General features: G+C 34.7%; 1 protein-coding gene across 1 annotated transcript; it reads left to right on the forward strand.

Moving 5' to 3' along the window:
* Nucleotides 1-12,269: 12,269 nt before the first annotated feature.
* On the forward strand, nt 12,270-15,761 carry LOC134854240 (cilia- and flagella-associated protein 95-like). Its single transcript, XM_063870415.1, has 2 exons — nt 12,270-12,664; nt 15,190-15,761. Exons 1-2 carry the CDS (start codon nt 12,454-12,456, stop codon nt 15,648-15,650), a joined length of 672 nt encoding a protein of 223 aa, XP_063726485.1. The 5' UTR covers nt 12,270-12,453; the 3' UTR covers nt 15,651-15,761.
* Nucleotides 15,762-17,398: the final 1,637 nt, after the last annotated feature.

A 17,398-nucleotide genomic window follows, 5' to 3' on the forward strand; every position in this document is an offset into this window, starting at 1 on the left:
TGAGCTGTAAATTTGGATTTCGTAAGTTTGCAGCCCGTAGCACTTCTTCAGGATCACCCTTCACTGTTCTCACTCTATCGTCAAAGTAGCGGAGAAATAACTTAGCTTGCTGCACTGACTCTTATTTTTCTCTCTTATCGCGATGCATTTTCTACAGTACCAGACCTCTTCACTTATAATTCGAAACACATCATCTGATATATCACCGCATTTTACGTGATACCAGTTCATACAACGTTCACATTGAACACCGTTTGACCTGTAAGTGGCTTTTTTTGCACTCGGGACATATTTCATTAAAATCTTTTTTGAGCAAAAACATTTCGGGAATATCCCTCGATAGTGCAGTTTCGTACTGCTTGAGCCAAAGATTTGCTAAAATAAGGGCAAGAGATGCCCCCATTGCTAAATTACCTTTCTGAACGTACCATGGTGCATTGCACTTGAAATGGACATAACTAACTGCTATATTCAACAGTCTCTTCATGGTTTTCCTAGCAAATAATGGTGGTTCATCTTGCTCATACAACTTTCTCAGAGCTATGTTTATAGCTTCTTTGAGTGGAACATTTGTATACAAACTCTACACATCTAGAGATATCAAGTTTTCATTGGGCTCGAGATTAGTGCTCTCTAAGATTTCTCTCGCATCTAATGAGTTCGTTTCGATGTTTGCGCCCTCAATTTTCTCGAAAATTGTTTAACAGATATGGACGCATAATCACGGGATAGTTTTCAAATGAGTTTGTTTTTTAAAGTCCAAATTAAGATTGGAGATGGGAGTACAACTGTGCTCATTGGTTTGCGGGCCACGAGGAAGACACCTCACGTGACACAAAGCAACACAAATAACACAACTCTAACTCACCCTCTCCATTGAAGCCTCCTCGTCAGTCGGACCAACAGTTTACTCGCCTCTGTTCACCAGTCTTCGTTTTGCCGCCCTCATTCTCGATTGAAATTTGTTTTTCGTGCTTGAACGAAGCTCGGACAAAAGAGCTGGCAGGATGTCTTGGTGTTCGAACACAATCCGCAAAGACTTTAGCTCCAGCTGGATATCCTGGTGCAGTGCCTGATATTCGTTGACCAGCTCCTTTCTTCTCTTCCTCTTTGAACACCTCGTAATAAGAATGACAAGAAAATACGAGCTGATCAGCTGGTTCCTGATATCTGGTGTACTGAAAGTATAAAATTGCGCTGATACCTGTCAGTGTCATTAGGATTTCTGTCACTTCCTCTGCAGTGCAAGCTCTGTATTTGTTTGTGCGGTGGCTGTTGATAGAATTATTGATGATGTCGTTCCACACCATCACTTGAAGTTTTTCTGCTAGAGGTGCCTTGCAGAGTAGGCTTGCGAGTTTCTTCTGTGGGTTCGTGGTGTTCTGGTTTAAAGAAAGTCCCGGAATAGCCAATATTTTGTGCAGAAATTATTCTTTTTACTGGTTGCTAAGTTTTTCCAGTCTGTGGTAGAGGGAGCTAGCCGCTACAATGTAGCAACCAATCATTAATAACCATTATTAGGGTAAGCATTATTAACATTTTCCTTTAAATTTCTGAGTTTTTTCAGTTTTTTGTTTTTTCATTGTTAGAAAATTTCATTTGGCAAAGTTTTTCAGTTCTGACTCTTTTTTTTTTAATTTTAGCCATTTTATACATAGACTCCAGTTTTAGTGTTTGTTCCCGGCTCCCGAACTCATCGCGTGTGTTGATTTCGGCATCTCTCTCCAATTTTTCATAGCTTCTAGTGTGAGTAGCTTCTGAGTGTTGGCTGTTTGGTCTATAATCTCTGACTTCAGCTCAGCAGTAAACCTTCCTTCTTATTACATTCTAACATGTGTTGCCCTACTGGGGAGTCCACTTTGCGGTGTTCATGGAGCCTCGTGGCTAAATGTCAGACTGTCTGGCTGACATAGGTGGAGTTACATCCACTACATGTAAGCTTATAGACCACTTTGGATCTCAGTTCACGAGCAAAGAAAGTTTTGAGGGATGGAAAGCATGTTTTCAATTTTCTTATTGTAAAAACTATTCGTGCCCCTGATAATTGCCGAACCCTTGCAGCTAACAGTTGAGATAGATTGCCTCGATACTGCATTGTAAAAATGGGGGTGAGTCTTTCAACCATTTATTACTTCTCGATTCTGATGACGTCAACTCTAATTTTTTTCCCTCAATGATCTTGTTAAGAGTTTCAAACACTACCCTGTCCGCATAAATGTCCGGATATTGATTTTCAATCCATTGTTTCCGATTTTTTTCAATACCCGGTCAATGTTTTCCCATGTTGAGGTACTTCTGAAAAACCTATGGACCGTCCCTTCAAAACGTTTCTTTTGTAATGCAAAGGTGCGCAACCTCTTTTGTATTGCAAAAGTGCGCAACAGTCCGGTAAACCTACTGGAAATCAAAAGCTAGTTTTAAAGGTAAATTCAAAAACTTATTTTGTAGAAGTCACGTTTTATTAGCAGTTTTCATTATCACCAATTATATGAAAAGGATTGGTTCAAAATAATGAGGGCAATTTCAGGTTACGGAACGTTTTATCAGTCATTGTGGTCTTCAACAAATCTATAGACGATGGTTTACTATTTGTAGAGTTCTGAAATCAATCAATTGATTTTTAAAGAAAAAAAAATAAGAAGAAAAAATTAGCTCTCTACAAAACTATAGACAAGATATGGAAGAAAAAAAAACTAATTTAAACAAGCTGCATCGCATTTCAAGCTGAGCTGGACTGTTAAGCATTGAAAAAACGTGCTCAATTGCTCATTTTATTTTCAATTTTGTTTCATATCATCTTGAGAAACTTCAAGCAATAAGCTAGGCAAAAGTCGAAAAACTGGAGTCTCAAAGTAAAAATCAGCTTAAACGGCTACCATGATAATCACAGAATATCAAGTTTCTTACTTCTGCTGTGTCAATTGAATTATTGGTGTATCATTGAGCTCGTGGGAGTAATCAACATCAGTTCTCATCGATAGATAATATCTCAGTAAATTCAGGACATCAAAACTTCGCTCGCTGTGATTTCTCCTGTTAATCCTAGTGAAACAATTTCTATAGAATATTCAGCATTTTAATCAAGTTTATTGAACGCTGGAAGAATCCAACAGTTATTAAAAACTGTTCAAATCAAAAAATAACATCTCAATTGAAACAAATTAATTTTTTTTCTTTTTTTTTTCAATGATTTTCACTGTCTTATAAAGAAATTCGTTTTCCTCTTTTTGGGCGCAAATTAACGCACTCATGAAATGTTTTCAAATTGAACTAAAAAATTCCTGGTCAGGAAACTTTTGATTTTGCTTGAAATCTAAGTGTTCACCTGATTAAAGGTCGGATAAAAGAAAATATAAATGATGCTAAAATGTTTTTAGCAACCCAGAATCTTGCTTTTTAATCCAATAAGTGTTCACACTGGTTAATATCGATGTCTAAGGAGTCACCTAAAACCTTCGATTTGATCAAAAAGGTCTTTTCATAACAAAAAGTAATTTTTTTCTTTTCGCTTTTCTAATCCTTGTTTTCTAGACTGTTTACAGGGAGATACATTTTCCCCATGAAAAAGTTTATTGGTGCAAACTTCAAAAAATTCAAAAAAAAATTGAGCCGGGCAAATCTTGTTTTGTTTCAATGAGGGTTCACACTGGTTCATATCGATAGTTTAGGACTCAATAAAACGTTCCGTCTTGATCAATAACTTCTCCATTAAATTGATCAAAAACTTTAAAAAATGAATCTCCATTGAATTCGAAAAATTAGCTACTCCTATACAACTTGAAAATTTCGTGTAATTCATATCAAAACGATTTTTTTAACGAAATTTGAGAAGTTTACCTTTCCAAATACGTACATAGTGAGGTTCAAAACCACAAATAATGTATAAAAAAAATTGTATTTGAGAAACAGCTGACTATATCAGTTTTTCCGACTGAATGCTACAATGAAGCTACATCAGAACAGTTTGATCCTCAATGATAGATCTTTTGAAGCAATCACTTGGAGGGAATGTGCCGTGAGTGAGGCAAAAACAAAGAAAAAATACAGATCACTGAACGTCGTATCATTTCAAAGCCAATTTCAACAGCAGAAAAACGAGCAGTTTGAGTTAAAAAGTTCTCAAGAACTTTTTTTTGTTTTAGCCTTTCTAACCCTTGTTTTTTAGATTCTTTACACAGAGATACATTTTACACACGAAAAATTTTATTGATGCAAACTAACGGACAAAAAAACGTTTTCAAAAGGGCAAGAAAATTCTAGCCAGGCAAAGCCCGCCCAGGACTTTGATTGAAACCTAAAAGTTCACCTGGAAAAAGCTTGGAGAAAAAAATATTAAGAAATTAAAACTAAGAATAGCTTAGCAATCAAACGTCTTCTTTTTTTCAAATGAGGGTTCACACTGGCTGATATTGATTGCTCAGGAGTCACTAAAATTTCCGATTTGATCAATAACACCTCTTGAAAACAAGACACAACTTTTTTATTTGCTTACCTTTGTTTCTTACTGTCGTTACAGAGAGATATATTCTCCCCCGAACTTTTTAGGGGAGCAAAAAACGGAAAATAAAAAGCATTTTCTATAAGAGCCAAATAAAATCCTGGCCAGGCAAAGCGCGATCAGGAATTTGATTGAAACCTAAAAATTTACCTGAAAAAAAGCTAGAAGAAAACAAAACATCAAGAAATTAAAGATCACAAGAATTTAGCAATCAAGGCTTTTGCTTTTGTGTAGATACCTAATTTTTCAGACTGAAATTTTTTATGATATGATAAAAGCCTTTCGAACCAAAAAAACATCTCCTAAAATGAAAACAAACATTTTGTTGTTTTCGCTTTTCTTCATTTTTACTGTCTTTATAAAAAGCGCTTTATCTTTGATCGATTTTGAAGTTTCTTCATTCAATTTTAATGAGTAGTTGTTGAAAAATTCCTAAAACAGTTTCAAGGAGGTTTTTTCTAATTGACGTTGTTTCTGAGTAAAAGCAGAAATTCAATATTTTTTGAAGTGTTTTAATTGTTGTATACATAGCGTTGTACGAAAAAGAAACAGACTTTTTTTTGATATGTTACTTGAATTTCTTGGGTAATCCGTGAGAAGTTGATAAAACAAAAACTCAATTTGGGGAAGAAAATTATTTCGACGTCAAGATAGCACTTGACGTGGAAATGTCTCATGGAAAAAATATCATAGAGTCTCGATGATTTATCAGAGGACATTAAAATCTCCAAGGATTTCAAAAAAAAACAGCTGCTGCTGGACGACTTGAAAGATTACTTGTAATTTATAATAAACACAAGTTGGTTCAAAATTTGAGAAGCTACCTGCAAATGACTCATATAGTTTTGTTCAAAACCACGAATACTGTATAAAAAATACAGTATTTGATAAACAGTTGGCTTTATCAAACCTTCGACTGCATTCTACAATGAAGCTACATCAGAACAGTTTGGTTCTTTAATGGTAGATCTTTCGACGCAATCACTTGAGGGGAAATTTTTGAAACACAAAAAAATTGTCTTCAAAAACCTAAGGAAACTTATCGGAGAATCAATGAAATAGTGCTTCATTAGCTAATAGTTCAAAAGATTTTAAGCTAAACTACAAACTTGAACGAGGGTGATGTTGGAACCTTTTTTAAAAAAAATTCAGCGGACCCAAAATTTTACGTTTTCGAAATAATGGTGAAATATGAAAAAAAGAAGTTATGTCGACAAACTTCCTGATCTCGTTCAGATACTGAACGATCAAATCAAAAAGGGGATTGGAATGGAGCCCTCCGACGTGATCCTCCGAATAGAGCCCTCCGAATATTTTAATTTTGATAGCCAAACATATTTCTACGAAAACAATTTTCCAAAAAAGCTACCATCAGCAACTCAGTGATACTTTTTATCAACTAAGTAAGAATTTTTCAACTTCACTGCCAGCATGCGTTCTACAAAATAAAAAAAGTTGAAGTAATGGATGGAAAATTTTACGAAAATGAAATAAAGAAGAAAACTAATTTTTAAATCAATTTTTGAAAAAATTTTTCTAATCTTTTACAGTCGTGCGAGAGACAACGTGGTAGTGGAAATGGATTTTAGCTCTCAGGACATCTGGCAGTGTATTTTCGTTTGTCTTCAATTAATTTAACCACCCGCCAAACGAATTGGCATTAAACCTGCTGCAACGTGCTGCAAGAGCAGTATGAAAAGAACAATCAAACGAGCAGCTACATCAACAGCGAAAAATAAATTGGTAAGGGACCCCCGTCAAAAAAAACCTCTAACCTGTAAAACTTGAACCTGTACACAATTCAATTCAAAAAAGACTAGTGAGGTGGTCTGCTAGAGACAACTATAACAGAGTAAAAAACAATACATTTTTTGAACCATAATTTAACCTCAAAAAACATTCATGGAAATGGTACTGCCATTGTAGACTATGACACCACTCATAACCAGCAAGCCTAATTTAAAACTATTCAAAGTCACCACTTTCAACCAGACGGTCCTCTTATAACGCTTAATAATTACCCCAATCGTATGTATTTGAAATTTCATCTCATATCTTTTCAACAGTGTATTAGTTCTTAACTTCGATAATTTTCTAAACGTTTTACTATGATTTTCTGATCAATCATTTATCAATCAAGAAGATAAATAACTTAATTTTTTTGAGCGTGAGACGCTTCTCATTGTCGGCTTTTTCTTCCCATACTCCTTCTTCATCCATCTTTCTTAACGAATATAAAATTTTTCCTACAAAAGGTTAGAGAAAACATTAATAGGAAAAATTGTTTTCTGGCCAAGAAATAATATCGAAAACTTTTTTGAAATTTTTATTTGTTAGCTAGAAAAACAACTGGGCTTATTCAACAAAAGAAAATTAGTTATTTCAAATGAAATCATTCCGGTTACACGGTTTTAATATTTAGATTCAATTGATAAAAAATTGTTTAAAGTGTTGAAGGGTTTTTTTTTGAAGGGCGATATGCTGAAACTGATGAGTTTTCAGTCTAAAGAATTAGTACAAGTCAGAAAGTTCTGACCTTCTGGCTTATTTCAACCGAACATTGAGTTTTCATGACGGAGCTCGAGGTTGATCACTATCTGAAATTTGTCGGAAAAAGCTTACCCGTAAACTGTTCACGTATCCCGCACTGACAGAATGTGTTTCCGGTCGTTTAAATTGATTTTAAATCGATTTTAAATCGATCCAAATTGATTAACCAAGTACATTTTACGAACTTAAGTGGATTTTAAATCAATTCAAGTGTCTAAAAAATCAAATCGATTTAAATCGATTTCGATGGATTTTCCGATTCACTAAAACCCATCCGAATCTCACTTAAATCCATCAGAATCTCACTTAAATCAATTTTAAATCAATTTAAATCGATCTTTTTAAAATTTTAAATTGATTTAAGTGTCTAAAAAATCGATTTAAATCGATTTCGATGGATTTTCAGACACTATAAAATCGATTTTTTTTATTAACACGGCGAAAAAAAAACATACCCCTTGAAAAATGGTTGGAATTTTTTATTCTCGATTTTTTAAACATAAGCAATCTTACCTGATGTTATAGAATTCATTAAAATGCTCCACATAAATCAGTAACTCCACATAAATCTCCACTCAAAAATCTGCAATAAAATCATAGAAAACCATTGTAAATCAGATTATGGGCAAAATCTTGTGGAACAAACCAGAAAAGGGTCAGATAAAACTAAATTGTAATCTCAGTAATATGCAATAAAATCATAGAAAAACATGAAAGTAAATCAGATTTTAAACAACAACTTTTAAGCAACAACTTAAGTAAATCAGATTTTAAGCAACAACAGATTTTAAGCAACAACAAGAAATTTATCGATATTTTGGTCTTTTTATTTGGTCTTTTTTATGCTACAATACGCTATGGATGAAAAATGAAAAATGAAAGGCAAGATGTAAATGCAATAAAAATTTGAAACTAATAAAACTCGAATGAAAAAATCGATTTAAATCCGTTTTAATCCCCTTAAAAATGAAAACAAATTCAGACTGGAAAAAATGCATTTAAATTGATTTAAAATCGATTTGGATCAATTTTTTTAGCTGGGGCTTAAGATCAATTCAAATCGATTTTAAATAGATCCAAATCAATCTTCATCTTTTTTATTTAATCTTCGTACTTTTTTCATACTAAAACCCATCTAAATTTAATCAACGTACTTTTTTCATGCTAAAAGCGATCTAAATTTAATCAACATACTGTTTTCATACTAAAATCGATCCTAATCCATTTTTGTCAGAGCGGGATAGGATATGACATGTGTTAAAAATATCTCAAACCAAACCAAAATTAGATTGAAAACAAAACGTAGATGGGTAAAACACAAATCATTTTGCCTAATTAGCGCTTATTTTGTAAAATATTCATCTCACCACTAACTTCCATTCCAGGACAAAAAAACTCTTTGAAAACTACTTAAAAACCGTCTAAAACAATAATGCACAATTGGGAAAACAGTGGAGGCCACAGTGCAATTTGAAGGACTTCTTTAAGTGTTCTATAAAGGAAATTAAACGTGTATTAGTGCATGTACGAGCTTCAGAAAGAGCGCAGAACAACAAAACTCGAGATACTTGAGCATGTTCGAAATTTGTCTATTATATCCATTCTGTTTTTTTTTAATTGCAGTGCTCATTCAATTTTTGAATATTCGAACTGTGCACTAGATATATAAACTGAATTGGATATTTTTAAGAAAAAGACGATTAAGGCTGTATATTGCATCGTGGAATTTATATCGACACAAAACGAGACACAAAAACTCGAAATGTGATCGCATTTCCTTATACAAAATTGGCTGTTGCTTGTCTGGAATGAAAAGCGCACACTTAAATTAAAAAAGTTTACTCAAACATGTGGTTTTTATACTTTTGTTTGCGTGCTTGATTGGTCAAATAAGGCACGGAAACACATAGCATACCAGGATTTTCTGTAGTAGATAATTAACAGGTATATAAAGCATCGAAAAATGTTGTGAGGCAAATTGGAAAATGAAAAGGTCGAAATGCCAACAATCTTGGAGATGCAAGATAAGCTGTTTGCTAATCTGTCAATAAGAACACTCACTTAGATAAAAATTTACTCCAACACGTAGTTTTACTGTTTTTTTTTTTCGTTTGATTGATTGTTGAAACAAAGCATGGAAACATACTGCAAATTAGTTTTTTTTTCAAATACAGCATGGAATCATGTTGAACACACAAGTTTAGTCCACTTTATATAGCTCATGCGTTCAATTTGTTTCCAGTGAAGTATCTGGAAAAAAACGCAGCTATGCAACTTGTTTCTGTGCTTTATTTGAACAATCAAACAAACAAATAAAAAACTGCATGTTGGAGTTAAAGTTTTTATTTAAGTGTGAATGTGTCATGACAGATTAGCAACAGCTTATCTGGCATCCCAAAGATAGTTCGCATTTTGACCTTCACTTCTCATTTTGCGTCGAAAATTTTCTCGATGCACTATCTAGCTGTTATTTATCTACTATATAATACCTAGAGAGCAGTATTGTTGAAATCAGGGTTCTTGGATAATTATTAACGTTTTTCATTCATGTAAGTAAACTGTTTATACTTCTCGTGGTTCAACCAATTAGACAAACTGTACACGTTTACATGTAAACATACACTTGCCGACCAAATTGAGGATTTTGCTCTATAAGATGTCTGTTTTCAATGTCCATTTTGGACAATTTTTTTTTTCGAAATTCAGTAAAATTTTTACATAGACCAAAAGCCAATAATCAGAGCTAACCTCAGTAAAACGATCAAGGTTTGGTTTTAATGACTTATCAATGTAAAATGGGTCTGAAAATGCCGTTTTCCTCATTCGCGCTAAGTTTTGCGTTGTAGTGCATTCTTTTTTGAATAAGCGGACTAAAAATATATTCATGGAACCTTTCAGTATGAAAATCTACTAAGCTCTTAGTTCACGCGAAATTAAAAACTTAGTACAAATAAAGAAAACTGGCGTTTTCGGACCCGGATAACATTGGTAAATCATTGAAACTAAACCTTAATAGAGGGTAACTCTGATCATTTGCTCTTGGTCTATGTAAAAAAATTCCTGAATTTCGAAAGACGCGTTGTCCAAAATGGTCAATTGAAAACAAGCATTTTTCAAATTAAAACCCTAAATTTGGGCTTTTTTCAAATGCACTAGTGCTAGGGGACAAAACCAAAGGCAAATTTTTAAATTTTTGAAATAGTTAATTTTAAGCACCATTTTAGACAACAAACACTTGAATTTTTAGCAAAAATCTTGAAACGGCCGACAACAAATGATCTCAGCTACCCTCTGTGAAAGTCTCCATTTTAAATCTGAAGCGCCTATTTGGTTTTTAAAGTTTAAAATTGTCAGCGTACACTATTTGTATTGTTCTTTTGAAAGTAAACACTTTTTTGAATAAACGGAGTACAACAAATTGATCTGAAACATTCGATGTGAAACGTTTGATGTGAAAATTGGTATAAAACATTTTAAACAAGAAAATTGCATTGTAAAGTGTGACAACTTTGTTCGTCTTATTTTTTTGCTTTGTTTTACATTGTCGGAAAAACTGACAAAACAAAACTTAAAAACAAATTTTAAAAACTGGCATTTTTTGACCTGGAAAGATCAACTATGTGCTTCAGGTTAAAAACTGAGACTATCAGAGAGGGTACTTCCGACGGTTTGCAGGAGGTGGACATCGAAATTTGGTAAAATTCTAGGTAAATGGAGTCCAAAACAATCGTGAAATTTAGAATTTTAGAGAGTAAAAACGGAATTTATGTTTAATTATGTCCATTAGTGCATATAATTATATAATTACTAGAGAAAGAAAGTAACACAACAACAGATTTAATTTGTAAATTCTTGATTTTTTCCCAATATTATTTTAATCATGATTTATTTTTGATAACAATTCAAACATTGTCTGAACGAGTAGAAGATACAACAAACTAATTTCTTAGCCCCGAAAGTTTACTTCAGATGAAAGTAATTTTCAGATGATACAGTTTTTCAATCGATTTGTTTTTTAAACACTTTAAATTTGATGCCATTCTTTTCCAATCGGAATCGCGTGTTTAGATCACTAACTTCGGCACTGTATCAGCAAAGTTGGCAGTTAAATCAAATTATTTTCGAATCGTTGCCTGTAGTATCAGTTTTTTGGTAGTTAGAACTTTTTTTCCGGGTTTTATATCGCAAAATATTTAATTGCCATATTTATAGTTTGAGACAGGGGAGGATTTAGTGGGGGGGGGGGGGAGTGCCGACGCCTTTTCCTCAGGGATTCGACTCCCTGCCGACCCTAAGGGTCCCCCCTTTGGTACTTTTGAGAAATCCAGTTTTGGCAGACTAACTCTAAAATTTTTCTAAAGGCGCCTTTGGCGCCAATAATACTAAATTTAAGGGGGGGGGGGGGGGGGGGCGTGCGCCGAAAAAACCGCGATTTTTTGGTCAAAACTTTCCAAACATTGCCTAAAAATGCCTTTTTTGGACTGTTTTTTCAAAAAAAAGATCGACAAAAATTTCGTAATTTTTTTGAAAATCCGCCCCCCCCCCCCTCGAGAAAATCCTAGATCCGCCCCTGGTTTGAAACTATACGTACCTGGGGACAGGGGCAGATCTACGATTTTCTCGGGGAGGAAGACTTTCAAAAAGTTTGTCGACGTTTTTCTAGTTTGACCAAAATGATTTAACTGTAATAATACTGCAATAATAATACCAAATACTGAAATAGTATAAGATGTAAATTATTTACTTAAAATTTTTCTCCAATTTTGCAATTTTTAAAAAAAGTTTTTGGAGAGGGCGGAGTATACGACGCCTCCTCCCTCAGGAGTTTGACCCCCTCACCAACCAAAGGATTCCCTTTTCTTAAAGGCACGTTTGGTGCCAATATATGATGAACTTAAGGGGGCGCGCGCCGGAAAAACTCGATTTAGTAGTTAAACCTACCAAAAAGTGCCTAGAAGGTCTGTTTTAACATTTTTTCTTATATTCGATCAATTTTTGCTCAGAAAGTTTGATTAAAATAGGCTAAGTATCGTGTTTGGTCGATCGATCTAAAAAAAGTTCGGTCGACCTCCGAAGAGATTTCCTAATTTTGTTTAGCGTTTATTAAAGAAATTTGCAAAAAAAAACGATAAATAAAAAATACCTTCCCTCAAATCATAAAGAAAGTTGTTTAAAATTTACTGTATTGAATTGAAAACCGTTTTTATCAATATCAAAACAACACGTATGAGACGCACGTGCATGAATTTACACCAAACAGAACAACGTTTTTTAAGCTCAAACATACCAAACCAAAATTATTAAACCAAACGCGTGTTTTCATTAGGCAAACACCAGTCTCAATAAACATCATTTGTCTTGTTTTTCATAAATTCTTAGCTAAAATTTCCACAAAAAAAATTGTTATGGACGCTGCCGAAACGTATTTAGCGGCGACAGTTCGCGAAAGAAAAGGCACGATGTATCTCCGCTCAGATCATAACGAGTACGACTTGACGAAGACGCATGTCTCTAATTGGAATCAAGACGCCGAATCCTACCCCAAGGACTATGACGTGTATAAAGACAAGCCTTGGAACTTGAAGAAGTCAACTTATAATCACCTATCCAATCAAGGTAACACGGTTACTTACACTTAACATCAACCTAATGTTATGCTGTTTCTAATTTTTTTTGCCAAAGTTGCTTTATAAATTTTTTAAGAGTCGATGAACGTAGTTCAGACTCTTATATAGGTGTTGATGATTCTGTATAAGTTTTTTTTTAGGAAAAGTTTTTAAAATTATTCAGGTTCGACATTTGATTTCTTTTTAATATCAGTTCAATAAATTAAGAGAGGCACACTACACGATCATGTATCGAACGTGTAAAAGACTCAAAATGTTTTAGAGTTTCAAAGAGCTACAAGGGCTTTCATTAAGAGTAATGAACATAGTGAAGACTCTTATAAAGTCTTAGTGATTATTTTTTCAACAAAAAGGCTTCAAATGATCTAATAACTACAAATGTGCATTCACAAACATTAATGCATTTATAATTGCACTTAGGTATAAATGCACTTTTTGAGGTCAATTGAAATTCATTTGCAGAAAGTGGCGTAAATAGCCCTCTCCAAGCAGGGACGTGGAAATGGCGCGAAACAATGTGAAAAATTAGGATTTAACTTTTAGATTTCCAGAGGACAAATTTTTTTACCTTTTGATCCAGTTTTCTTCAGTTGCGTTCGTCTTATCAAAAAAGCGCCAACCAAAAATGTTCTAGAAATTCAAAGAGCTTAAAGAACGTCTTTTGTTTTCTTTGAAACTCAAAAAATAGAAACTTTTCAACAAAGTCAGTGTTTTTTATGTTTATTTGCGTTTATTACTCTTTTCCAATCTTCGATTGGTTATGTTTTTATATTTCAAATTTTTTTTCAACAGTGTTTTTTTTTGTTTACTTGCGTTCATCAAACTTTTTCCAACTGTCTGCTGACTATGTTTTTTAAATAGGACTCGAAGTTTGGTCGACGTAAACAAATGTTCGATCGTGAAACTTTTAGAGAGGGAAAAAGTCAATTCGATTTTACTTGCTTTTTACGCTATACCACTAATGCAATTTTTCGAACCCAGTTAATACTGATAATAATTGTGCTCAAAAAGGGAGGGAAATACTCAAAATGAATTGCAATCAGCGAATCATACCTGAAAAATATCGTTGAAATTTTTGAAAGTTATGAAGAGTATATTGTGATTCATGGATTGTATTTTCAAAAAAATGTCTTTTTGGCTAACTTTGTAAAGATAATTCTCCATCACAACGTAAAGTTATGACCATCACAACGTAAAAGTTATGTTTTTGAAAATGTATTAACCAAAATTGTTGATTTTGCTTTTATTAAAACTCAAAATCAGGTACCACAATCAAACTTCAAATAAGGCCAGGTTTGTATCCTTTTGAAGTTTTCTCACTCGTAATTATTTCTATATAGGAGACGCGGTTTGCAGATTTAGACCATTTTGAGAAAATCAAAAAAAACAGAACGATAAAATTTTTAATCAAAATGTGAAAAACTAAACTTACAAAGAAGAAAAAACTACTATATACAGCTTAATTTGGCGGTACCAAAACTAAATTTTTTTTGTGGTTCCTGCGATTTGCAGAGGATCTATCAAAAGCTATTTAGCCTGTCTAAGCATAGCCCGTTTTTCTTATTTTGTCACAATCTAGACTGAGCTATTTTTTTGCGATTATAAGCCGTTTTTTTTTTGCGTCTAGGCTTTTCATGTGGTACCACTATTGCAGCCGTAATCGATCAGGCTGTGGTAGTCCTGAAGCTAGAGGTCAAATGAGAGCTCGTTCTCACACACTAACACTGCTATGGCAGGGGATCAATAACACGATCTCACGATCTCGAAGTGAACGCTTTACCACTATGCTATCTGCCTCTGCAAAAAAACTCTTAAAAAAATCGAGAATTTCACAAATTTGAAAAAATTGTGTCCTTTTGTTGTTCATTTTGCAGAAGAAACAATTTGTCAGAAAAATTATTTATTTTTGCTCTCATCCCTCACAGAACGCAAACAAAAAGGCGCTTTTTTAATCTATCGACCGGAAATGGTTGTTTGAATAAAGACTTGCCTAACGTGAATGATCCTTCAGCACAACAAAAGCCCTAAAATTGTTATTTTTGCTAGAATTGCCGGATCCACTGCCATGTTTCTATCAGTTCTCGAAAGGTAACAGTCCTGTCAAATTTCTAAATCACATCTTTACTGAGTTTTCGGATCTCTTTAACTACTCCGCACCCCTTTATTACAAAAGGGGAGATTATTTTCTAATACTATATTCGCTGATGGTTAGCAATTGAATTAGTCCTTTACACAAGCCATTGGATGAAGGGGGTAGCTAAAGAGATCCATGTTTCTAGATCTATCTTTTTCTATCATACGAAGTCCAAATGTATAAACAAAATGCGCGACTTGTTCCCTAATTTTAAAATTGATAATTTATGGATTGATTTTGTTCCACTATATGGCTGCTCACTTTCCCCATATGCTCTACGAGTTATTTGAAAAGGAGATGGAACATTCCTGAAGTTAGAACAAATTCTGCTCATTCTTGATAGTGTTATCTTGGTTTTTGTTCAAATAGTATTGCTTTAGATGGTCCAATGCCTAAAACTACAACCCAAGCTCTTTACGACGACAGGTCACAGGCTAAATTCCACGTGGACAGAGAAGCCAACAAACCTCTACAAGGCGGAATCACTTCCGACTCACGACTGGACGGGAACCTCGTTCGGGAAGTCATCGGGCGAAACTTAATTGATCGCCGAGCATTTTACGGGCTGACTACATACAAAGACGACTACAATTTGTACAATGGTGCAAAATGGGTACCTCACGACATAACATCCGAAGAGAAAGCGGAGTCCCAGAAACTAACAGACGACGAAAAAGTGGCAGTCGTTGGGAACCGAAACGACTTGAGCCAGTTCACAGAGAAGTCGAGGAGGTTCGGGGCGAATACTTGGCAAGACGAAACGGGTGTTTACGGAACAGCAATGCACAAAAGATTAATGACAACGCAGTTCAACCCTCTAATGAATGCATTTGAAGCTTAACAACAACAACAAAAAAGAAACAACAAAATGGACCCACGAGAAAATAATATTTTGTGCAAAAAATACTATCAAAACAAAGACAAAGTGAAACCACGTTGTTTTTTGAAATTAAGATTGAAAACACAAACAAAAACTTGAGTCTAGCCAGCAGTTTATATATTCAAAGTCCATACGGCCAGCTACATAGAATCATGAGCGAGAAAATATTTTAAGGGTCAAGTTTAAAATCTATTTCGTTACTTAATTGCAGCCCTACCCGGGTTGAAACTTCAAATGATTGATGAAAAAGTGATAAAACAGCGATCGTCATCATTGATTTACCGCTGAATACCTATCTAAATAGCAAATTTCAGTGCTGAAACAGCACTGGTTCACTAATGAAAAAAGCCAGAATTTTCTATTGATGAATTAGCAATCAATAGGTGGCGAGTTTTTAATGGTTTGCCGCTGAAGAAAAAGCTTCCATCTGAGTTATGCATATAGCTACAACCACTCCAGGAAGGACATTTCCTGTAAACCTCGGTTTCAAGGAGATCCCGCTAAGATTTAATGAAATATATCTGTGTTCCAGCGATAAAAAGAGTAAACTGTGTCGTGAGGCGACCTTCGGTACCTCGTAAGTTATTTGTTCTTTTGCAGTCATACTGCAAAAGTGACACTAATTATATTAACCAAGATCATTGTTCTAACCTCTATTCAATACCACGCTGAGCGTGTTCATTCCTTATCTGTTATCACTACTGTTCGCTGGTAAATCTGATTCTACAAACTCATGATCTATCGGGATAAATTTCCTAAACCAAGATAATATTCGAAACTAAGCATCAAAGCTATTCAAACTAACAAAGTATCTAACCCTAAAACAATTTACTTATTGTTGAGCAACAAAGTTTTCATTCTAAAACTTCGGTCAATCTCATGGCGCAGCCAGCAGTTCCTGTGAACGAAGACAGGACTGACCTGTTAGGCATTCCTCCCTTTTGGGCGAAAGCCTCTATTAACTCACCATTCCTGTGGGAATCTTGGATTGGTCAATTTTTTTTGGCCGCTGGTTTGAAAGAAAATATCAATCCTCATGATCTGTTAGTTGAACCCACCGAGGTCATCGATGAACCTCCTCCAAGACCAGAGTCAATCGCTGAGGGCGAAGATGCTGGAGCAACTAATGCCCGCAGACAGAGAGATCAAGCGGCGATCCGGAGGATTACCGAACTAAACGTGGAGAGGAGGAGAAAAGGCCCTCGGATCAGTCAGAATTAGTTCTATCATGAAGCCGAAGCTCGTTTGAAATCTCGCTTGTTCTTTGCTCTGGGAAATGAAGGGAGGAGACGATTCGCTGACTCATTTCCTCACACGGACATTATTAATATTCCTTTTCGAGAATTTCACACTGGATGTGAAACGCTGTTCAAGGTTGAGCGAGAGTTTACGGTGGAGCGTATCAAGTTGTATAACACGGTTTTTATGCTTGAAAATGACACTTTCTCGTCATTTTACTCTCGCTTGAGCGCCCAAGTGGCTTTGTGTAATTGGCCTAATGATCAAGAAAAGGAGATTTTAAAAGACCTCTTTATTGGGCGGATTCGAGACGTTGAGTTTCAGAAACTACTCACTCATAATCAACATTCAACCGGTATTAAGGTTAACCAAGAACCTACTTGCTCTATTCAGTCGACGAGGGGGAAGCGGAATTATCCTCAAAACCAAAATAATCGACAAACGTCACAAAACAATTAAATAAGTAGATC

The sequence above is a fragment of the Symsagittifera roscoffensis genome, chromosome 9 (assembly GCF_963678635.1).
Source record: "Symsagittifera roscoffensis chromosome 9, txSymRosc1.1, whole genome shotgun sequence".
NCBI classification, from domain to species: domain Eukaryota; kingdom Metazoa; phylum Xenacoelomorpha; order Acoela; family Convolutidae; genus Symsagittifera; species Symsagittifera roscoffensis.

Bases quoted from the DNA above. Each gene is read 5' to 3' on its own strand.
- LOC134854240 (XM_063870415.1), top strand. From the start codon at position 12,454: ATGGACGCTGCCGAAACGTATTTAGCGGCGACAGTTCGCGAAAGAAAA. The intron at 12,665-15,189 runs GTAACACGGTTA...GTATTGCTTTAG, and splicing joins TAATCACCTATCCAATCAAG to ATGGTCCAATGCCTAAAACT.